The sequence below is a fragment of the Nuphar pumila genome, chromosome 12 (genome assembly GCF_984573655.1).
Source record: "Nuphar pumila chromosome 12, dmNupPumi1.hap1.1, whole genome shotgun sequence".
In the NCBI taxonomy this organism is placed as follows: domain Eukaryota; kingdom Viridiplantae; phylum Streptophyta; class Magnoliopsida; order Nymphaeales; family Nymphaeaceae; genus Nuphar; species Nuphar pumila.
The window spans coordinates 20951786-20977347 of NC_143260.1; the positions used below are offsets into that span (position 1 = coordinate 20951786).

Sequence of the window (25562 nt, forward strand, 5' to 3'; positions counted from 1 at the left end):
CATGGTTTGCGTCTGATACACAAGGTTGAAACCAGCACCATGTGAATCCGAGAACCCTTTGATTATGCTAGTGTGACTTAACCATCTTCTACCTCTTTAGTGTTAGGAAATAAAAAGTTTTAACTTTTACTTGCCAAAAAATATTTGTTTCTCAAGTTTTAAAAAAAAAATCCTATCATTTTCATGTTTACCACCGGTTAACCAATTGTTTTGAATTTCTCTCTTAGAGAACATCAAACCATGTTTCTAAAACTAAAACAATAATAGTCCTATTCTTTGCTCTCATCAACTCTTGGATTTCAGTTCCTTTTCTTTTTTGCTATACATTAGAAGGCATGCTTCCAGTAAAAAATTCTGACCTGGCCAAAAGGAAAAAAGGTGATGCCCTTAGAATTGTCAAATTACATCCTTGTGAAAGATGAATTGAAATAGAAGATATGAGAGGCCTTCTTCACTCTAATCTCTCAAATCCAGGCTCCCAAACAGCAGGGGGGCAAGGGGATTCACTTTCGAGGCCCTAGGCATATTTCATTGGAGGCTCATATTTCTCTCTATATTTTTTTTCATTGGAGGCACTCGGCATGAGGCACATGCATGGGACATGTTTCATTGGAGGCCCTAAGCATGTGAAATATAAGTGTTTTATTTTTATTTTTTTCATTTGAGGCTGTAGGGGGTGGCCTCAAATATCAAAGAGGCCAGCCAGCCCTGGTTTCGCTGTGTCCCCTTCGAATCGAATCCGGCTCCCAAACTCACATGCCTTATGGTTTTTGGTGTCTCCATCAGGTGGGGTGTTTGGCTTGGAATAGTATTGATGCAAGTGGCTCATCCAATTTGTGGCCAATATTTGTTACTATGGTTTTAATCATTGACACCGGACGTATGGTACTAGTGGTAGGGGCCGGTTTGAGGAGAAGGTGCCGACCTTCATATCAGTTTTGACTTTCACCGAGTGTGCGACTGCCTTTCACTGGGGGCCGGATTGTTTGAGTAGCATGAGAAAAATTTTAGTGACCTTGACTGTCAGTGACAAAAATTTTATTTGTTTGAGTAGCATGAGAAATGGGACCTAATGATGCTCCAGTTAGAAGGATGGAGAAATGGGAAAATATATTAGTTAAAAGAGGTCGGGGTAGGCCTAGGAAGACAATGGATGGAGGTGATAAGAAAGGATATGAAGGCTTTGAACCTCACCGAGGACATGACATTGGATAGAAATGAATGGAGGAAAAGGATTCATGTGGAAGACCCATAATGATTTTCTTTGTTGGTTCATATCGCCGACCCCAATTGTTTTGGGATGAAGGTGTAGTTGTTGTTGTTGTTGAGTAGCATGAGAAAAATAAAATATAAAATCTTAAAAAATAAGAGAGAGGAGGAGGGGTGGTGGTAGAGCTTCTCCACCTGATTTTTTGAGAGGTGGGTGGTAGTAGTAGTAGTTGTGATGAGATGGATGATGATGATGGGTTTTGTACTTTCAATAATTTAGAAAGGAGAAACCCTTTTGAGAAAATTGTGCAATCATTCTACATAAATGGAATCTCTCTCTGAATATGTGTTGAGAGAGAGATTACTTTGCAGAGGTAAACACCACAAAGTGTTAAAATTTGGTGTCTTTTGTGTTTGGGTGGATTGTGGATTTACTTTTTACCAGTGGTGGTTGTGGTGAGATGAATGGTGGTGATGGTGAGATAGGTGATAAAAAGTGTAAATCACATTTTTTTCTTAGTAGAAAACATTTCTTCACCCTTTTCGGGGAATATTTCTTATAAAAAAGTGTAATTTTTATATAAAACCATGCCAAAAAAAAGTTTTACTTGTCTAGAAGAGTAAAAAAAACGGTAAGATTGTCCCACCTTGTATCATTTTTCTCACCTTCAAACGTGCTCTCAAAAAAATCACCACGGAGGTGTTATCTATCTCATGTGGTAAGGAGGGTCCTATGTCAAGCTGAAGGCTCATGTTCGAATCCCTTTGCCACAAGAGATATCTGGTAGGTGTCTGACTAACCCCAGCTTGCCTTTAGAAAAAACCTGCCCTAAAAAAATCTATACTCGTTCTCATGTAAAGAATAAAACAAACCTGAATCTGACAAATGTGTATATGATAAATGCTTATCTTTTCAAGAAATTATTTCAAAAGTAAGTTTAATACTTTTACTATGGTTTCAATTTTGTATCAGATATGGGAGCGACGTTGGACACCAAAACCAACCTGGCCCGATTGGAAGCCTAATAGGGAGCCCAACTTAATACTTAGGCCCTACCAAAGTCCCGGTCATATGCTTGTCACTGGATCGTATCGGGTGGATTCCCATGTCGTCTAGTTGAGAATAGAGGTGTCAACGAATTGTGTATGACCCAATTTTGACACTCACTGGATCCGATAGGATCATGGTTTGGCAACAAAGTAAAGGATCCAACTACTATCCTGGTTGAATACCAGTGAATCCCGATTGGTATACAGGGTCATGTATGGTTATGAAATTTCATACTGGACCTAGGTACGGCCTGAACTTCAGTTAAGATCCGTAATTTGTCAATGTACAAAACTTAAAAGAAATATTAATTTTACCGGGTGTGGATCGGATCTAGTTTATATTAATTCCTCTAGCCCATTACCTGTAGTCGGATCCGCGTTATGGTATTTTTGTAATTGATTGGGGAATCGTGGGTAATTTGAATAGGCAGCTTCCCGCAACGCCGAACACGCGAAGCTTTCAAATGTGGCTGCTGAGCGATGACGAGTGCGCCGACGTCCTCTCACACGTGCGGATGTGGTCAAAATATTGCGCACGCTTAAAGTTACTGGGCGAGCCGGAAAAGGACCAGAAGGTTTTAGCCGGGAATCATAGGGTCCATGTTAATACTAACGGGTCGGTTTTGGTTCAGACCCAGGTGGAACCTGACTTGGATCAGATTTTTGGGTATGGTATTGACTTTGGACTCGAGTTCAATCGGGTCTACTATAAGAGAAACTATACCCCAGATTCGATAAAAACTACATGAATCAGACCCGAGTATTTTATAGTATTTACCCGACAAAATAATATTTTTATCATTTTTACATTGAAAATTTGTGTCTTAATCAAAACTCAGGTCGGGTCTGGGTCTGGTATAAATTTTCACAAACTATACCTGGGTTCATGTATTAATCGGACCTTCAGGTCTGGACTCAGGTCTTAATCAGGTTTTCTTATTTCTCACCGTACCCAAATCCTATAGGGTTTGGTCAGGGTAAACCAGACCCGTTGACAACCCTAATACCTAATACCTGGGTATGGGTATCAAAGACGCTGATCCCAAAATATTATTCGGTTCGACGAGTAAGATGCGAGTCTTATAATTTTTGTCAGGTATCCAACCTGACCGGTTCGACCCGAGTATTTTATAGTATTTATAGTGAAAATAAACTTCTTACATTATATAGATATGGGCATAGAAAATGCTGATCCCAAATAATATTTTGGTCAACCCGAATTGACTCGAGTAATATGCAAGTTGGGTTTGAGTTATGGTTTTTGTCGGATATCCAACCCTGCCGGTTTAACCCGAGTATTTTATATGTATATGGAGTGAAGAGATTTTGTTTTTTTGGACCGACAAAACCTGAATCTGACAACTAGTTATTTGGGCGGGTTTGGGTTCACCTTGATGGGTTGAATACCTGACCTGTTGACAGCACTACATAGGGTTCAAATTATTTTTTGTATCTTAAATGACCTTTTTTATCATTTGGATCAGGTTTTGACTTGTCCAGTTAGATCTTCTTGAACTTGGATCACATCCAGAATAATGTTTTGTTTAGATCATAACCATTTTCTATTTCTCATGTCCAAATACCTTGCATTTATCCAGTATTACCACAAAAAAATGTTGAATCCCGACCCGAATCAAGTTCTCCCAATCTATCTCACATCTAGATCCTGATAAAGATCCACTATATTCGTCTTATAACATGATCTGCTATTTTTACTTCTGCAAAAAAGCCACAAAGGTAAATGCTGGAAATAGGGGCTTATTCAGCTGGATCATGGATAGTCCAAATTTGAATCCAAATTGTAAGCGCCAAACCTGAATCTGGATATGGATCCCAATAGGATCAGTGAATTAAAGTTGAATCCAGGTACAAATTGTTGCTAATACTGCATCCAAATAGGGTTAAATACATGTGGGTTTGCATATGAATATCACAAAGGGTAATCCCGATCTGAATTTAGATCTGTCAGAAATGGTTGATCCAATCAAGCTAGTCCAATCAAATATTCATTTGGTTCGGTTTTTCAGACCACGTGCCAAAAATAATGTATTGGATTTAGATCTATGATCCAACGTTACCTGTCAAACAGTAGCAGAGTTCTGCTCCATGAAAAAGTTAGAAAGTAGGTGTGTAACCCTCCAAAATCTTAACCCAAGATTTTAGAAAAACTTTATAAGTTTTTTTAAACAACAAAAAATGATATTTTTCATGCGAGAGTTGAAAGACTGTAGACCGGGTTACATGTACAAATCAACAGAGTAAAATAAAAAAACCATTCATGAATCATTTATGAAACCAAAATGATTTGCATTTTTAAAAGTGGTCATTCACAAAATGCACAAAATGCAGTAGGATGGATAAAAATGATAGAGTTACGATGATACAAACACTTAGGATTAAAATGAAACAAAATTCTATGTCTAGCCATGGATCCTCAGAGGTCCTGGTTCTCGACATCACCATTGCATTTCGTCATCCATTTTTCAACATATTAATCACATGAAATCTCTTTAAAGGGTCAGACTCGTGAAAGCATGATAGCTATACATCAATTTCAAGTAATTACATAATATTAAAAAATATATTTTAATATAAGATGTTACAATTGATCAAGGTATGATACAATTCTAATATGGTTTATCAAAGCATAGAATAGAAAACAATACGACATGTTTTAGAGTTAATAACTATGAGAAAACATGCAACTTTATTCAGAATATAATTGTGAATCATCATAGCATATTTTCATTTTAAAATTATGTGAATAAGGTCTTTGTTTCACAAATGGGGCTTCGGTTGTCTGGCAAGAGCAGTTAGTGCACATCACCTTGTGTTGAGACGTTGCAAGTTTGAACTCCAAATAGTATGATTGTATAATTGGTAGGGGTCTGCATAACCCCAGCTTTCTCTATTGAAAAAAAGGTCTTTGTTTCTCTTTATTACAGTCACCTCGAGTACGTAGAGGAATGATTACCTTAAACAATTACAACATTCTAGAAGTATATGATTTATGAGTTGTACTTTACCTAGGTGTCGAACTAAGTAACTTTGTTGCTTACTAAACCGACATTCCATATATTTTGTCTTACTCTTACTCAACTTAAAACCTCTTGCTTCCAATGTTTGTCTCCATAATTCTAACTTAGCATTAACCCTAGCTCTAGATTCATCAATCAAAACAATATCATCAGCAAACAACATACACCATGACACATTTTCTTGAATTGATCCCGTAAGCTCATCCATCACTATATCAAATAGGAAAGGGCTTAATGCAGATCCTTGATGTAACCCAACCGTTATAGGAAAATTGGTTGTCACCCCTCCACAAGTGCGGACATTGGTTACTACTCATTCATACATATCTTTAATTACATATGATGTGAGTGTATTCAGTCAGTTTATGCATCAACCTCCTTCCAGTCATGTTGAAGCTGCCCACAAAAATCTTTGTTATCTTAAAGGGACGCCTGGCAAAGGAGTTCTTATGAAGAGAAATAATATTTTTTGATATAATTGGTTTTACTGATGCAGATTGGGCAGGAGACTCAAATGATAGAAGATCAACAACAAGCTTTTGTTCTTTTGTTGGTGAAAATCTGGTCACCTGGAGGAGCAAAAAATAGTCTGTTGTTGTGAGATCCAGTGTTGAGGCTGAGTATCGAGCCATGGCAACATATACATGTGAGCTCATTTGGATCAAAGCTCTCATCCTTGATATGGGTATCAAAAACCCTCAACCGATGAAACTCAAGTGTGACAACATGGCTGCAATAAATATTGGAGCAAATTCAGTTTTCCATGAGAGAACCAAACATATAGAAGTTGATTGTCATTTTGTTAGAGAAGATTCAAGCTAAAGAAGTATTCACGTCATATGTCATCAGTAAAGAGAAGTTAGCAGACATTTTTACTAAATCCCTAAGCCATGAAAATCATCTCAAACTAAGTTCCAAGTTGGGCTTGATGGATATCTGTGCACCAACTTGAGGAAGAGATTGTTGCTTTCAGCAAATCGCTACGCAATTTGTGGTGTCCTTTAGCAAATCACTACGCGATTTTGAGGTGTCTGTCATCAAATATTGTTATGGTAAGGATTCAATTTCCAAAAAATATGGAGCCAACATAGGCAACTGCATCATGCAAGATTATTGTGTCATGGGTTGTTTCTTGTTTTCTCTAGATGGAGATATTGTCTATCTTGAGCAATTGCTATTATTGTTGTTGCTAGTTTTCTATATATCATGTAACCAGCTGTGGGTAAATAAAATATGAGAAAGAGTGACTATTTTTCCCAGGGATGTAGGCTGGACAGCCGAACCACGTTAACTTGTGCTCTTCATGAGTATGGTTACATTCTCTAGCAAGAGAGGGGGCCCTCCCCTCTCTCAACTCTCTCTCTTCTCTCTCACTTGAGTCTCCCTCGAGACTCATCTCTCTCTCTCTCTCTGATGGGCAGCGACACCACTCTGGTGCCGCCCCACCCCCCTTTTGTTCAAAGAAAAAAAGAAAGAAGGAAAAAGAAAAAACAAATAAAAAGAAAAGAAAAAGAAAAAAATGGGGGTAGGTGGTCGCAAACCATCGCCACTGCCGCATCACTAGGAATTAAGCCTCCACCACCGTCGCCTTTGTCGTGACCTTTTTCCACTCACCGAAGTCTCATAAAAAACCCGAGGTAGAGTCCTTACACCATTATTTTTGGATAATTATATAATATATATAATTATGCTCATTTTTATATACATATAAATACATATACTTATATATATATATATATATATATATATATATATATATATATATATATATATATATATATATATATATGGATATTGCAAGAAGTATCAATTACGAGCTCTTCGAATAAATTATGAGTTTTTACAAGATTCTGAAACATTTATGAACATTTTTAGATGTTTACAAGCTTTTGGAAGTAGTTATAAACTTTTAAAATATTTATGAGCTTTTTGAAATATTTATAAACTTTTAAAATATTTACGAGCTTTTGAAATATTTACGAGCTTTTAAAATATTTGTGTGCTTTGAAATATTTACGAGTTTTAGAAAAAATTATGAGCTTTTTGAAATATTTATGAGTTTTTTGAAATATTTATGAGCTTTAGAAATATTTAAGAACTTTCAAAATATTTACAAGCTTTTGAAATGTTTATGAGCTTTATTAATATTTACAAGATTTTGAAATATTTATGTGCTTTAGAAATATTTACGAGTTTTTAAAATATTCACAAGCTTTTATGAACCTTTGAAGTATTTACGAGCTCTGACATAATTATGAGTTTTTGCATGTGTATGAGCTTCGACAGAATTTGTGAACCCTATATTCACATGTGAAGTTATTAAAATGATTGTAGTACATAATGTATGCATGACTTCTGATAGAATTCAAGGTTTATGGAACCCGACAGTACATGAAGCATGATTTTATGTCCTCTCTTTTTGACACATGAAATGATGCTCTATTTGTATGTATGTGGCTCATATTGGAGTCGGGGGTTCAAAGAACTAGTACAGTGCCATTGAGCATGTAGTGTATATGACATGTGATATAATATGGGCATACACGTACTTATATTGGCTCTACATGAGCTTTGGTTGATACGAAAAGGGGAATCATACCATGAGGGATACATGAATACACATATACATATAATGTTGAGATCACCTTCACAAGCGAAGCGCTCATATGGGCTAAAAGCGCCCAAGCGATGTTTGAGTTACTAAACCCTGAATTGCCCAATGATATGAAGCAAATAAAATAATCGGACCCCTTGATAAAAACCCTATAACTCATTCATGCTTATGGTTTACCATGAGAGGTAGGAGGTACAAGCCTTGAGTGATGATATTGTTTTATGGGAGCGAGGCATCCCAAAGATCTCCAGTCACTCAGAGGTTAGGAGACCGAAGCTATCAACATATCTTAGGTGACTGATTCTTAACTTCTGCAGCTAGTCCAAAATGCATCATATATCGGGTATACGCTATAGCAAGTTTTCTCCTAGTGACAAACCACCTACTTTGGGAACTGCTCAGTTCGACACCTGGGTAAAAGCACAATTCATGAATAATATATCCTAGAAATGTCATGACTATTTTAGGTGATTATTTTCCTCTCATACTTGAAGGGACTATAATCAAGAAAAACAAAGATTCTTACTCATATAGTTTTTTATTGAAAATATGCATACGTAGTTATTGATTTTACATATTATTTCATGTCAATTAGTATTACATGTCTAACAAACTATCTTAGAATTGAATCATGCCTTGATAAACAATGGCATCTTGTATAGAAATGAATATTTTAATATTATGTAATTACCTGAGATTGACATATACCTATCAAGATTTTATGAGTCTGGCCCTTTAAAGGAATTTCAGGTGATTGACGCATTGCAGAGTGGATGGTGAGATGCAAGAACGACATCAAGAACTAGAACTTCTGAGGATCCACGGCTAAACTTAGGATATTATTTCATTTTGATCATAAATACTTGTATAATTGCTACTCTGACAGTTTTATCAATCTACTGCATTTTGTGAATGAATACCTTTAGAAATATAGATCATTTTGGTTTTTATTTTCGTGAATAGTTCTTTAAGTTTATGTTGTTGATTCATATGTGTAACCCACTCTAGAGTCTCTTGACCCTTGCATGAAAATATTATTTTCTATAGTTTAAAGTTTAAAAGAAAAAATAATTAATTTTTCCTAAATTTTTGGGTTACGATTTTGGAGTGTTACAGCGGCACCCGAGTGGTGCCGCTGCTCAGGCAGGGTGGCAACATCAACGGCACCCAATTGGATCAAAATCTTATTTTGCTTAGTGGGATCCATTTGGGTCGCCAAATAGATCCAAAATACTTTTTCTTTAAAGAGAAAATTATTTGAAATTTAGGTGAATCCTAACAACTGTTTTACTATAATTGGATCCATTTGGGTTCCAAATGAATAAAAAAACTTTATTCATTTACCAAGATCCAATTGGGTCTCCAAGTGAATCAATATTATATTTTCTTAGTGGGATCCATTTGTGTTTTCAAATGGATCCAAAATGCTTTTTATTTAATGGGATCCATTTGGGTTTTCAAATGTATCCAAAATGCTTTTTAATTAGTGAGATTCATTTGGGTTTTTAAATGGATCCAAAATATCCTTTTTTTAGTGGGATCCATTTGAGTCTTGTAAATGGCTCTAAATCTCTCCTAAGTCTGGTTTAAACCCTGATATGGGTCCACTAAAAGAAATCTGTAGATTAGCGATGGCCGCATTTCGTCGCTAGTCTGTTGCCAATCTCTCGTTGTAGAGTTTAGCGACAACTAACTTTCATCATAAATTTTTAGTCGCTAATTAGCGACAAAACATATCTATCGCTACTTCCATCACTAAATTGTGATGAATTAGCGAATGCTATGATTCATTGCAAGGCCATCGTTAATATGCAGAGATTTGGCTTTGCAACATATATGAATTCGTCGCTAATTCTGTCTCTATTGTAGCGACGGAATTGCGACGGATTAAAATTCATCGCACAACATCAGTCGATTTAGTTTTGTGACAGTTAAATATCCGTCTTTGATCCATCGCTAAATTAAAGGCCGATACTAATTAGCGACGAATAAAATCCGTCGCCAATCTGTCACAAAAAATTAAAAAAATTTAAAAAAATTGTTTAAAATATAAATATCAAGAAAAAATTCTCGTGATACAATTTATATATCTTGTGAATAAAAAACAAAGTACACATAAAAAATACATATACAAAGCAACTACAAACAATTTATCGATCCACTATAATCATCGCCAAGTTCTAATTATTTACAAGTGAACATTTATAAAGAGTTTCTTTTGAAACAACAAGAAGGTACAACAAATTTAACACATGAATCTAATCATCGTCAAGATTCTGTACGTCATCTTCTTCATTGTCTCGATCTGCTCCTTCAGCTCCTCTACGCTGATTATCTTCAGCATCCTACAAGAAAAAAGAAAGGTTAGTATTGATAAACAAAATATAATAAAATAAATTATATGCAATACACCTAAGCTAAGGCAATCAAAGTAACATGAGTGAATTACACATAGTCTAGCTAGCAATAAAGTGAAGGATATTAACAGAATTCGGATGTGTTCTAAGGCTGACAGAACAAAATTCATAATGATTCAATCATGCAAATATGTGTTCTAAGGTTATAAAAAAACTCTCATAGTGATTCAATCATGCATATATGTGTTCTAAGGTAGTGAAAAAACTTTCATAGTGATCGAATCATGCTTATATGTGTTCTAATGTAGTAAAAAAACTTTAATAGTGATGAAATCATGCATATATGTGTTATAAGGCAGTCAAAAACTTTCATAGTGATGAAATCATGCTCATATGTGATGAAATCATGCATATACTAGCTTGAAATCTAACGACATGAAACTTTCATACCTGACAGACACCTGCAAACAAAGTTTTTCTATCCCGAAAAAAGTTGCACAACTCATTATGGACAACGTCGAAAATTGCTTCATGTAAATAGTCACGCATTGTATCCTTAACAAGTTGGCGGACACCATCCCAAGAATTAGGCGTGTCAGTCGGATCCTTGGAGCTGATGCTATCAGGAGAACTCTGAGAGCCGTGATTGGAGGAGGCAACAACTGGTGAGGTGTTCATATTACTCTCAAACCTGAACACACGACCCTTTTTGGGTTCACCTATTGCAGTCACCCATGCTGCAGGATCAAAAAAAGGATGCTGAGTGGAGTCATCGCCATATCGCTCTACCATCTGTTACTCGTATGACTCCTACAAAGTAATGATTATAATATAGATTAATAATTAATAATTAAAATATTTATGATAACTTATATATTATAATGTTTATTAATATAATAAATACATACCGTTGTCGTTCTTGCCTTCTCTGATACGAACTCTTTCGTGGTCTTACGTTTATGTGTTTCAATAAACACATCCTTGTATGGCACAATGCCTCCTTTTTCTGCTTCCTGCGAAGTTAAATGATAAAAAAATTATTTAACAGGTATGTAACAATACTTATAAATTTGACAATATATATTAATTAGTTACCATTTTCTTCAGGTGACTCCCAAAAGTCCTAGATCCACCTATGTATAGATAGGCATTAGGCATCTTTGCTTAGTTTTATGCAGCCTTTGCTGAGCAGTTTTGAAATTCATGTCTCGCCCACTTATCGCACATTACATCCCAAACATCTGACCTGATAGTAGGAGGGTCATGGCCTTTTCACTGCAGTGAATCATCTATCCCGCTAGATGCTTTTCTTGCTGCAGTCTTCATATTGTGCAACATGTCTGCAAATCGATTGACAGCTACCTTATGCCACACCTTCCTCGCGTCATGCTCCTCCATCGTAGTCGCGAAGCGATTCGAAGCCTACAAATAATTTCAGAAAGTTAGTAGACATGACTATAACAAAAAATTAAATATGAAACACATTAACTATGAGAAACGATTGTATACCATGAATGAGGACCATAATCTGTCTAACACCTCCTTCGAGTACTCTTTCCATTAAGCGATCGGTCCTGGTAGATGTTGAACTAGTGAATGCCTAATCTCTTGTATTACTTCTCGTACCTCGAACATCGCATTACACATGAATTGGTACACATTAACTATCAATATATAATATTTATAAGATAAGTATAGGATAAGTGAAAACGAAATACTTATGGTCGATTATCGATATACACTATTTGAATGAGTCATCGTGTGTCAGACTAAGAAGACCCTGCATCCAGCGTTGTCTCGTGACTTGTATGAACAACTGGTGTAGGTGGGTCATGTGCAGGCGAACCATCATCTATAGAAAAATGAGTTAGAAATTCATGCAATGCGTATTTAAACTAATGAAGTATACAATTAGTTAAATGATATACCTATCGAAGTAGCCCGTGAAGATGAAGGTTGCGACTGACTACCATTGGGTGTTCGACCACTGTAACCTCCACAAACCATATTCTAACAAATAAAAAATGTCATGCAATACATTCAAACATTGCAATACCTTCAAATAATTCAAATCATTGCAATACATTCAAATAATTCAAATCATTCACATCAAATATTGTAATACATTAAAACATAAGATATGACATCACTTGTTAATCATGGATAACTTATCCTTAACTTGCAATATAATTGGATTGGTTATACAACTCTATATCTTCATGGATACATAATCAAATCGAAAATAACTTTATGCAATACATTCAAATCATTCAAACACATTACAATACATTCAAATCATAACTCTATACGTATCAAAGATACATAATCAAAGAATAAAAAATGCCATGCAATACATTCAAACATTGCAATACCTTCAAATCATTGCAATACATTTCAATACATTCAAATAATTCAAATCATTCACATCAAATATTGCAATGCATTAAAACATAATATATGACATCACTTGCTAATCATGGATAACTTATCCTTAACTTGCAATACAATTGGATCAGTTACACAACTCTATATCTTCATGGATGCATAATCAAATCGAAAATAACTTCATGTAAGACATTCAAATATTGTAATACATTCAAATCATTCAAACACATTACAATATATTCAAATCATAACTCTATATGTATCGAAGATACATAATCAAATCGAAAATAACTTCATGCAATACATTCAAACATTACAGCACATTCAATACATTCAAATCATTCACATCAAATAGAGGTATGTATTACAAGATGTATTTCACTAGCTCGAGAATGCTTCCTTATCACATGTTTGACTTTCATATTCTTTTTCTTCTTCCTCCTCCTCTTCGTCATCTTCTTCTTCTTCTTCATTGGCCGCCCATCCACTTGGTATATCATTTGGATCACATTCTTCCATGCACGTGCCATTAGACAATGGAGATATGACATGCATACCATATGCGACATCGTGATCATAAGAGAAGTCATACATATCATCTGATTGATAGTAATCACTCTCTTCAGTTAACTTGTCTTCTTGTAATTGATCATACGCGGGGTATAGTTTAGACTTCACCTTGCAAACTGCCCACTATTCATTTCTATCTGACTTCCTTGTACTCAGATATAAAGTATAGTAAACTTGTTGAGCTTGCGAGGTTAATATGAATGGTTCATATGTTTCAAACCTTGATTTATGATTCACCTCCACAATGCCTAAGGCTTTGTCGACTCTTGTTGTTGTGAGATCAAACCAATGACACTTGAATAAAGTTACCCTGTTGGTTATGCCTAAATAAGTCAACTCTATTATTTCTTCTACAACATCGTAGTAGTCATGTTCGTTTTCGCCATAGCTGCTACCCTTGACACACACGCCACTATTCATCATTGACTTGTTTACACCATAATCTTTTGTATGGAATCGATAACCATTTATGATGTACCCATTATAACATTGCACAACTTTGGTCGGACCATTTTGTAAATCACATATTTCTTGATCTTTAACATCACCATGTCGGACCTACAAGCATAAACAATGATTGTGATCACGACCAATTAAGTAACTTATTATTGTTTATATAGAAAGAATGTATGTCATCATCCTTACCAACTCCTTCAAACATGCCATAAACTTATTTTCATGTTTTTTCTGTACTTCTGCATCAGTGAGATGTGGAAGTTCTCTTCGAAACTCCATATCAAATCGTCTATACTTAACAAATGTTGGCGAAAATATCTTCTCTATCTGACAAATAGTAGTGACGATAGAATCATCGATATTCTTTACCTCAGATACTACGACTTCCGATGCGCACAATGTTCTAAAAATTTTACTCAACTCGGATAATACTCTCCATATAGGTTTGTCTAACATATCATGGAATGCTAGGGGTATCAACCATTGCATAATGACATGACAATCATGGCTCTTCAACCCATATAATTGTCCCTTGTCTATCTTCACAACCCGAGCAGTGTTAGAGACGTATCTATCTGGAAATCTCAATTGTTTCAACCATTGACATACCTGCTTTATTTGATCTGATCCAAGCACGTACCTTGCCTTTGGTTTCAGTACTTTGCCATTGTACTTTTTGAGTTCCAATTCTGGTCATTTACATATTACTTTCAAATCCATATGGGCCTTCGAATTATCCTTCATTTTTTTTTTACATTCATTACCATATTGAACACATTATCAAACATATTTTTCTCCATATGCATCACATCAAAATTATGTCGTATCAATAAAGTCGGCCAATATAATAGTTCTAAAAATATAGATTTTTTTGTCCAATTGTGATCCTTCCCAAATCCAATGAAGGGCATCGGGCTACGGGCATCTGTCAGTCCATATATAAAGTATCGCAATCTTCTTAAAATCTCTATGCCAGACAACCTTGTAGGTGAACCTTCTATTTCAGTTGTGCCTACTCGAAACACATTCCTTTATCGTCGAAACAGATAGTTGCTGGGTAGAAATCGACAATGACAATCAAACCAACACGACTTCCTTCCATGCTTTAATCTAAAAGATTTTGTATCCTCCATGCAGTATGAACGTGCCAACCTCCCATGTGTGCTCCAACCAGATAACATACCATATGCAGGAAAGTCATTGATTGTTCATAGAACAACAACTTTCATATTGAAGTTTTATTTTTTATGGGCATCGTATGTGAGAACACTGTCATCCCATAGTATTTTCAGTTCATCAATCAATGTCCTTAAATATACATCAAGATTTTGGCCCGGAGAGGTCGGACTAGGGATCAATAGAGACAAGAAAAAATTTTGACACTTCATACACAAGCTTGGAGGAAGGTTGTATGGGGTGACAAATACTGGCCAACACGATTATGGAGTTGATCTACCCCCAAATGGATTAAATTCATCTGTACATAAACTGAGCCTAACATTTCTCACTTTCATTGCGAAGGTCTGATGAGTACGATCAAAGTGCTTTCAAGCTTCCGCATCAACATGATGCGCGATCTTGTCTTCATCATGTGAAACTTTATTTGCATGCCATCTCATGTGTTTAGTTGTCCTCAAAGACATACAATCGTTGCAATCTAGGGGTAAGAGGAAAGTAGCGGAGTGACTTGTATGACACTTCTTTTGACCTCGTACTACCATTGCCTCTTGTCTTTGGCTTGAGCCAAGGATGCCCACATGACGGGCATGATCTGCTATTTTCTTGATATTTAAAATACAACATGCAGTAATTTGGACAAGCATCTATCTTTTGATACCCCATACCTAGAGTGTTGACCATAACCTTCGCACGATAGAAATTGTATGGCAATTTCTCATCTTTGGGCAACATACTCTTCACAATAGAGCACAAACGATCAAAACATGATTGACTCAAATTAAACTCAGACTTCAGATTCAGTAGTTGAAGAACTGTAGATAAGATAGTGTGACTCTCACAACCATTCTAAAGTGGCTCATTAACATCTTTAAGTAAATCATAAAATCTACTAGCTGCATCGTTTGCTGTTTTTTTCTCTACTCAAGTTGGTATATCACTAGGACCTATAGTAGAATCCAGTTCTGATCATGCGGCATCAAATATCAAATCCAGATATGGATTATCGTGCACCATATCCACCCGTGCATCAAAATTGTTCTTAAATTCTTCACCATGAAACGTCCAATTCTGATAATCACTCACAAAACCCTTCTTGTATAGGTGATGTCTAACGCCATGAGGTTCTACAAATTGATTGTTCTTACACATCATGCAGGGGCACCTAATCTGACCTGTGGGATCCATTGTATTGACACTTGCCGTTGTAAATTCAATAAAATTGTCAACACCATTCATATATTTAAGCGATACCTCATTGTCAACTATATTACGGTACATCCATTCACGGTTTGCAACCATTTTGTCCTATGATGTTATAGATATTATCCTAACCAGTTAAAAGAGAATCATCAGAATGCTATGATAAAGAAAATATCAAATTTATCATGCATTCGTGGTAGATGTAATGATTTGATATATATCACACACACACACACACACACACACACATATATATATATATATATATATATATATATATATATATATATATATATATATATATATATATATATATATATAATGTCATTCAATCACACGAACTATGATGCATGCATTAATAACTTAATATTTTCATGTGCGAAATCATTCATTTGAAGCATGTTTGAAGCATTGATAACTTATCATTCATTTTCATGTGCAAATTCATTCATAACACGATATATTTATTTGAAGCATATTTTCATGATACAATTTCACATGGAAGTCATAATCAAATTGAAAGTAACTTCATGCAAGCATGGATACAATCACATCAAACATTGCAATACATTCAAATCATTCATATCAAACAATGTCAAACATGTACCTACAGCAAACACACTCTAATATCCTGCTAACTACTATCATGACTAGCATGAAATCCGAACTCCAAAAATAAGAACACTTCTATTTTTATACATTAAAATCATGCTCAACATGATCTCTGAACTCCATCAAAGTAGTCTTAGATATCTACATCTAAGTGAGTATGTGAACATAAAAGTGTTGCATTCAAGAAATTAAATAACCTATGATGCACATGCATCACTTACTCACCACGGGTATTTACCCGATTTGCATTGCTTTTGTCACTTACTTACCACGGGTCGCAGGGCACAAGCGAGATCCGTTGCGAAATATGCAGAAGACACTGTGTCAAAATAAAGTTTATTACCCGTTGACAAGGAGGGTAACGCCCCCTGTCGGAAATGAGTCAGGACAGGAAGACGCAACCCTCTGCTGAAAGTGAGACAGGCAGGGGCGCTGCCCCTGCCAGCAGTAAGGTCAAGTCAGGGAGCGAAACTCTCTGCCGGAATATTCACAGAAGGCAGGGGTGGGACCCCCCGAAGGGAAGCATCGAGAGGCAAGGACTGAGCCCCTTGCCGAGAATCAATCATGAGGCAGTGGGGTCTCGCCCCCTGCTGAGGCAAAATTTTTTGGCAGGGGGATCCACCCCGTGCCGGGAAAACAAACAAGGGGCATGGGGGCTTCGCCCTCTGTCAAAATTATCGAGGACAGGGGGGGCAAAGCCACCCTCTACCAAGGAAAACAAAAGGGCAGGGAGCTTCTCCCCCTGTTGATCATTCTCCAGCAGTGGGGCAGAGCCCCACTGCAGGAGAAGTCAAGAGGACAGGAAGGGCCCTGTCGGCATTCGAAAGAACAGAGGTAAAGCCCCCTGTCCTGCCAGAGATTGGGGCAAGGGGAGGGCCTGATAGAGGTGATCGGAGCCTCTGTCAGCCTCTGTCGACTACAGAGGGGTGGGGAGGGCCCGTCAGAGGTTGTCGGGCCCCTGCTGGCCCTCCGGCAACCATAGGGAGAAGGGGGAGGCTCCAACATAAGGGAAAGGGGGAGAGTTACCTGCGGGCGGGCTGGGGTCGTCGGCCTTCTGGCAATCAGAGGGGGAGCAACGAGAGAGAGAATATGAGAGAGAATAAGAGAGGAACAAAAGAGGAGGTCGCCAGATGGGGCTTGCCGAAAAACACAAAGGGGGAGAAACGAGAGAGAGATCGGGAGGGGAAAGAGAGAGGAGGTCGTTGGGAGGTCGACGGGCGATGGGAGGTCGATGAGCACTGGTTGGGCGAGCGACGGGAGGTCGTCGAGCGATGAGCGGGAGACGGGAGGTCGACGGGCGGGTGATCGATGAAACAAAAAGGGAAAAAGGGATTCCATTAGGGATTTACGAGAAATTTAGCGACGGATTCACGACAGCAAAATTTTGTTGCAAATGTGCGACAGAGTAGCGACCAAAAATTTCTGCTACTGAGCCGTCGCGAAGTTGCAATGGAGTTTGAGACAAAATTGTTTTGTCATGAATCCGTCACTAATTTGTGATAGATTTGCGACGTAATTTTTTTCGTCGTTGATTTCGCAAATAATTTGAATGTTAGCGACAGATAGTTTTCTCTAGCTAATCCATCGTGAATTTGTACGGAAAAAAAATCCGTCACAAATTTCCGTCTCTAATTAGAGTTTTTCTTGTAGTGGTCTAAACCTTACCCAAATCCAATTGGGTCAACTAGACTTATTCAGAGATTCAAATAGTATGGATCGAAGGCTCATAACCCAATATGGGTTCATTTGAGTTCAGACCTCCTCTCAGGTCAAAACTCATTGTTCAACCTCGGATTGGGTCCACCAATAGGATCCAATCCTAATCTCATGGATTGATCAATTTTGGACCTTTCTTGAGGTCCAGATCCAAATACTTTATTCAAAATCTTGAAAATTCCTAATTTAATATTTAAATAAACAATAAACTGCTGATTCACCAGTGTACACTGTTTTCGAACTTTACTTCCCTCTATAATATATTAAAATATTCACAAATAATCTTGGATATTACAAGGTGTCTGGGAAGTAATTTTGAAGAACACGACTTTACTGAACTGATCGGTTTAAGATTGGTCTGATGGATCCATTCCTACTTATTTGGTGTCTCAACCATATCCAAACTAAGTGTTGATTGGATCCTGCATATGTTTTGGATTTGAGTCTGGTTTAGGACCTGAAAGCATGAAACCAACCTCCAAAATATGGGTTGGATATGTTATCCCACTTTTGTGCAGTTTTCAACTAATGGAAAATGAGTTGGATCCAAGCCCATGAAGGCAATTTTGATCTGGGTCTATATCGGATTGCAACTGCCAAGCCTAATCTTGATCCATTTTCTAATCGGGCCAATAAAAAATTTGTTAACTCATTTGGGAAACTAGTCCACAATCCCAGGTATAAAGTACAGGAATCGGGAGTTGGTGGACCCTGATCATTTGGGTCTGGACACGAACCTGAAAATAAAGTTGGCCCATTTGCATACGCTTTCAGACAGTTTTCTCTAATAAAAAATGAGTCCAATGTAGGGCCTATCCGCTGATCCAAATCTGATTCATCTTTCGAATTCTTCAGGTTTGGGTCCATTTTGGGCTGGAAGTGCTGGAACCGAACTGGTCAATTCAAGGGGCCGAGGCTCCACTGCTGTCGGATTTTGATCCCAAAATCAAAAGCCATTTGAGAAAGTGTTGTGATTGTGATTGACAATCAAATGATCTTGAGAAAATCCAAGAGTTCCAGATTTGTGATCTTGAGAAAACATGCCCAAAGAGTTCTTTATAATGAAGTTTGATTTTCTTTTGTCAATTGTTTTTTCTGAGAAAATAATCGTACTAGCCCTAAAAATAATGGTATTTCACAGCGTGTTCACAAAATATCACAATATTCTTCGCATTCACATTTACTCATTGTTCACTGATTTGTGATCGTTTTTATTTTACCCTTTCACTAAAACACACAAATGGCTTTTGCTGTCACTGATTCAGCGGAACTCATTTATGATCTAATTGCGAAACTCAGTTATGAAAGCTAGTTGCCACAAAGCTAGCGAATCTCAGTTGCAATAAAAGTGATGAAACACAATTGAGATAGAATAGCAAACGCCAGTTGTGAAACTTAGTTATCATAGGACTAGTGAATTTCAGTTGCGATAGAACAGTAAAACTCAGTCACAAAATACAGTTGCGATAGAATAGTCAATAGCAAAACCTAGTTGTCATAGTACTAACGGATCTTAGTTGTGATAGAATGGTGAAACTCAGTTGTTATTGCAGTTTCTAGAAAAATATATGATCATTTGACACACTTGCTGTAACAATGTCTCGTTTCATTCTCATGCAGCCTTCTTTCAGTAAACACCATCACATGCATATATCTAGTTATATGCTCAACAAACATGATGATAAGTTTATCACGGTTATCTTTTCATCTATGAGTCGTATCTTTTTTCAAAAAAATAAGAGTTGACCTCAAGTTTGAGGCCAACATAATAATATATGGCCAAATTGTGTTTTGTAATATCTTTTTCTTGGTAAGAAAATATTCTGCTGATGCCAAATTTGCTTTTGAGTGTTTACTGTGTTTTGCCAGTTCTATCACAATTGAGATTATGACAATTAGGTTTGGCAACTGAGTTCTGCTATTTTATCACAACTGAGTTTTGTCAGTCCTATCATAACTAAGATTTGTTAGTTTTATGACAACTTGGTTTCACAACTGAGTTTCGTTATTCCATCACAACTGTGTTTTGTCAGTTTTATCACAATTGTGTTTGGGTAGTCTTAATAGTAACTATGTTTTGCAACTGCGTTTTGCCAGTTTTATTGCAATTGAGATTTGCTAGTTTTAGTATTCTATCAAAACCGAGTTTCGCTATTCTATTGCAACTAAGTTTTGCTATTTTATTGTGATTGGGTTTTCACTAGAACAGTCTAAATGAAAGTTGCTTGTACATTTTAGTGAAAGGGTAAAATTATTAGAAATGACCAAAAAATTCAGTAAAAAATAAGTGTGTGGGTATGTGAGAAATATTGCAATATTTTTTACACACTGAAATATCGTTATTCTTAGAGGTAGACTGTCATTTTCTTTTTTCAAGAACATTGACACTTGCTAATGATTTTAATTATAAAGTAAATAATTGGTGTTTGTGATTTTAATTATAAAGCAGTGTCAGTTTCTTTTGTGACATAAGAAACAACAAAAAACAAGTAGAAAAATTACAAGTTCGGGCAAAACAAACTTGGCTACACGTTAGTTTTATTGCGTTTAAGCAATTATTGTCTTACATACTCAACGGAAACAATCCTTGGCAGGTGTGGCCTCCACTGTGACGCAACGAATAGGTACCTCTCCGGCGTAGTCCCATTTATTTTTGCACCCTTTATGTCATCATCGGCTGAGCCCAACACCTGCTGTTCATGTTTGTCTCCTGAGCCTATTTCATGAGTTTGATCGAGCTCTTTACAAGCCCCTAAACAAACTAAACAAGTAATCGAAGGGATTGGTCTGCTGCACTCGATAGGTCTAGAGTTCAAATCTTACTACTACCCGCATTGAACCAACATATATACATATATGTATAAATGAGCCAGTTCAAACTAGGCTTGTTTAACCCTCTCTCATCTGGTAGGGGCAACTTGTGAATGTCACCAAGCTGACAGGATGTCACAAGCGACGTCCCTTACCACAAGGTCGAAGCTGAGTGTACTTCTTAGCGGCCAGGGAAGACATCAAAGGTTTTACCACCAACCGGAGGCCAGCCAATGTGCTATTGGGGAGGGGGTGTTTCCCTTGAATTATCCAAAAAAACACAAGTGCTGGTAAACAAGCTAAGCTTGAGTTCAAGGCTGGCTCTCATTTTTGTGGCAAGTTGAGCCTGACTGCCAGTTCCCAAACAGAGCCAAAACAGAGACTGAGCTAAATCATCAATTCGGGAACAGCCTAACTGGTTCCAATCCAAGTGGCGCCCACCATCCATGAGATTCAGAAACCTATTTGTGCAGGAACTTAGCAATGCAGGTAGGACCCACCTTCCCATGCAAGCAAGGCCACCTCATTCATCAACCAACAAAAGGAAATCTACTTTTTCGATTACACTGCTCTCCTGAAATTTAATTTCATACTATGATAATCAATATTACGTGCAAACACCAATTTTTGGTGGATTCCATGGCTAATGTTAAAGAGTAGACATATTTATACGTTCCAAATTCAAGCTTTTAAATGCCATCCATTGGCTTTTGATGGTTGGAGAGTAAAAAAAAAAGTAGTTCACGACAGAGCAAGGCAGGGGAGCTCTCACTGTGGTACAGAGACAGCATGAAGAACAAGAGTTTCATGGTGAGGGGGATGAGCAGACTGAGATTTGTAGTCTGCAACGATAAAATGAGATGGGTTAGTCTTAATGAGTTGGATTAGTGTTTCCTCAAGCTCAGCAGCGTTGCACCATGCATGAATCTCTGCTCTGATAAGCAGGGGATTGTTCTGAATGAGGTTCCACAGAGGGTAGTCCTTCCTTGGCATCACCTTATCACCATCGCTAAGCTTAAGGCTTGGACAGTAGTCGCCTCTACCATCACCAAGATAAATGAATCTTTTTGCTGCTCCCGAGTCTTTCGTGACAGAGGCTCGGATTCTATCGATAATCAGGCCCTGGTTCACAGTTATCAAAGTTCAGAACCAGAGACAGGCCACTGTGACTCAATTCAGTAAGCAAGTTATCAACATAGTCCAAGGCTAAAACAAGTGAGAAGCAAAGCAGTATACATAACATAAACTCTTGCCTGAAATGGATTTGAAATTTAATTCAAACTGATCAAATTTAGTAAATCAGAAGCCCTATGCATATGTATTAATCTTGTACCTTGCACATATTAGGAGGGCAGAGAGGACACCCATGAGCAGAAGTGTGGATATCATGATAAGGAAGGATCCTAAGCAGTCCATTGTCGTCGACATAACCTGGATTAGTGTTAATCTCTGAGAAGTAATCGAACAGTCCATGATGCTTAAGGATTGTTTCAATGAAGAACATATTCGCATCACTAACCACTCGCAAATCACACCTAAATTTTCACGAAAAAACAAACCAAAGACAAGTTAGTATTTCAAACAAATATAGTAAAAGACTTATTGCAGACAGAAACTGCACTAAACTTCATGTTACATGGGAGAGACCAATGGCATAGATTGAACCATGATGTGGGCCTTACCATGAAGGAAATTATACTTAACCTACATTAGTCCTTTTCTTTTTCAGTTTAATCTTGACCATAGATTTCAGACTGGTTGAAGCTGAGATAAAATAAGGTAAGATACCCTAAAGAGTAGGCTGATTTTATGGCAGATATGATATGGGAATGCAATGGAACGCTTTTTAAGCAAGCAGCAATGTCTTCAATTGTCTTCCCCTGTTGGTGAATCTCCCCCATTAATTTGTCCTGGAGATTTAGAAAGAAAAGTACACATAATTATTAGTAAACAAAATATAGTTTGGTAGTGAAGGAAAAACAACTATTTTATTATGCAGAAGACAAGATATACAATAAAGTAAGCGGCCATGTTCTTTGCAGAGTTTTTTTTTATAGGAAATTAGGAGTGAATTGTTGCTGAAGTAACCTCATATTGAGTAAGCCCCATAAACCTATCAGAGGGCCAATACAGCAAAAATATATTATTCATTTAAGCTAGACACAATCACATAGACACGTCTATCAAGAGAAGATGTCTCAAAGAAAACAATTTAAGCTAGAAGAGATAGGTTTTAACCGGTGATGTCAGAATTGGTTCGTGAACCAAATTGTTTTTTCGAAACGATTCAGAGAATCAGCCTGAATCGAATCATTTTGAATTGGACTGTTTAAAGATTTATTTTTAGAAATTCATAAAACAAAGAAATCAAAAAATTCAGGAAAATGTGTCTTGCATTTAATGCCTAAACAATACAATAGCCAATAAATATCATAATTATCATAAGAACTAAAAAGAAAAAGGAAACCAATTCAGGTGATTCCCAAGAAGATCAGTCAAGGGCGGATTCGAATCAAATTAGCCGATTCAGGCGAATTAGATTTGATTTTGACAACATTGATTTTGGCCATGATTTTACCCCGAAGAGAACATCATGAGTAAGACATAAACAATTTGAAACAAATACAAAAACCACCAAAAAATACAATACCACTGTTGGAGAAAACAAGAGAGAGAGAGAGAGAAGCGTACCATCTCATTAGAATAAAAAAGAGCTAACTGAAAAAAACCATGGTATGGACTGTAAAAAAAAAAAACACTGTATGATATGAAGAAATTCACTGAATCTCTCAATGGACCATAAAAAATAATACAACACCATTGATGAAACAACATAGTGCAAGTGAACCAAGTATAAGGAATACACTATTTCCAGAAATTAGGCACATATAAAACTGAACCACCATATCCAAAACAACAAAATATCTCAAAAAAACAATCCAAATGTACCATTTCCAAAAACCAAATAAAATTAATCCATCATAGCTAGAACAAGAGAGAAAACTTAAAATCTCACAAAAACCCAATAAAACGATCAAATAAATCCATCTTATGGCATGAAGCAACTCATTAATGATCATAAAACCTACCATGAATCACCAAAAGCACAATGTCACCATTGCTAGACCAAAATGAAGAAAACACACTATAAATCTCTAAACACCAAACACCAAAAAAAAAATAACCATCAAATAAAAGAAAATATAAGAAAGGTACCATCTAAAAATTCACCCAAGAAAATTAAACTAACCATCAAAGAATTCCAAGGCATGGTATGGAGCAGCTCATTGAACCGCTCAGTGTGGCCCATGCCATCCACGACCCAGTTGTCGCTGTCGACGTCGATGATCGTCTTGTCGAAGTCAAACACGACCACTACTCCGGCCATCGAAAAAAAAACACCACCAACTAGATCTAGAGCGATTTTCCGGCGACCAAAAGTGGTTTTCCGGCCAAAGGAATGGGACCAAAGTAGTACACAAACACAATGAGAGAAAAATAGCCCTCCCTAGTAAGAAGTGAGTATGACTACGGGTCCTATGCGGCCGGTATTTATAGGGTACCAATGAGTCCTCAGTGACCCCAAAGCGTGGGGGGATTTGGACTTTCTGTTTCTATCGGAGGGAATATTACTGGTGGGCAACATGCATGATGCTATTGGATATTACCTCTTAATGGTTTCCCCACAAGGATCCACTTAGCTTTCTTGGGCCACATACGGGAATATTCGTCTCAGAGATCCTCACTTTCTCCCACGAGTCGCTAGTGGAGGAAACCGTTTGTGGTAGGGCTGGCAACCTGTAGGGTTTACTCGGATCAGGACCAAACCCTATAGGATCCGGATATGGTGACAAATAACAAGACTCGGGTCCAAATCCAAAAGTCCGATGAATTCACAGACCCGGGTATAGTTTGTGAAATTTTATACCAAACTTGGGCCCGACCCAAGTTCCTATTAAGACCTGCAAATTTTCAATATAAAAATTATTATTTTACCATGTATAGTCGGGTTCTAGTTCATGTAGTTTTTTACCGGGTTTAGGTATGTTTTTTATTATAGTAGACCCGATTAGACCCGAATCAATACTCGATACCATACCCAAAAATCTCATCCAAATCTGGTTCTACCTAGGTTCGAAACAAACCCGACCCGTTGGCACCCCTAGTTTGTGAATGAGGGGCCGGGAGAGAAGGCCCTTTTTTATTTATTAGTCAAAAAAACCATCTCTAGTATTGAAAACTTGATTGGGCTGGCTCAGCCTGTCATACCTATTAAGACCTATAGTGTGGTTATTTACAATAAATAGTTGGGTTTCACTCATCAGTTATGTCATCCCCCATCTTCATACCCCTCTTAAAATCTTA

At 37.1% G+C, this 25562-nt stretch overlaps 1 protein-coding gene across 1 annotated transcript; it reads right to left on the reverse strand.

Annotated features, from left to right (window-relative positions):
- Positions 1 to 21750: 21750 nt before the first annotated feature.
- Positions 21751 to 24703, reverse strand: LOC149820248 (Pyridoxal phosphate phosphatase-related protein). The gene is made up of 4 exons (XM_089983059.1): positions 24448 to 24703; positions 22986 to 23107; positions 22531 to 22732; positions 21751 to 22319 (listed from the first exon to the last, which is right to left on the reverse strand). Exons 1-4 carry the CDS (start codon positions 24583 to 24585, stop codon positions 21966 to 21968), a joined length of 816 nt encoding a protein of 271 aa, XP_089839185.1. The 5' UTR covers positions 24586 to 24703; the 3' UTR covers positions 21751 to 21965.
- Positions 24704 to 25562: the final 859 nt, after the last annotated feature.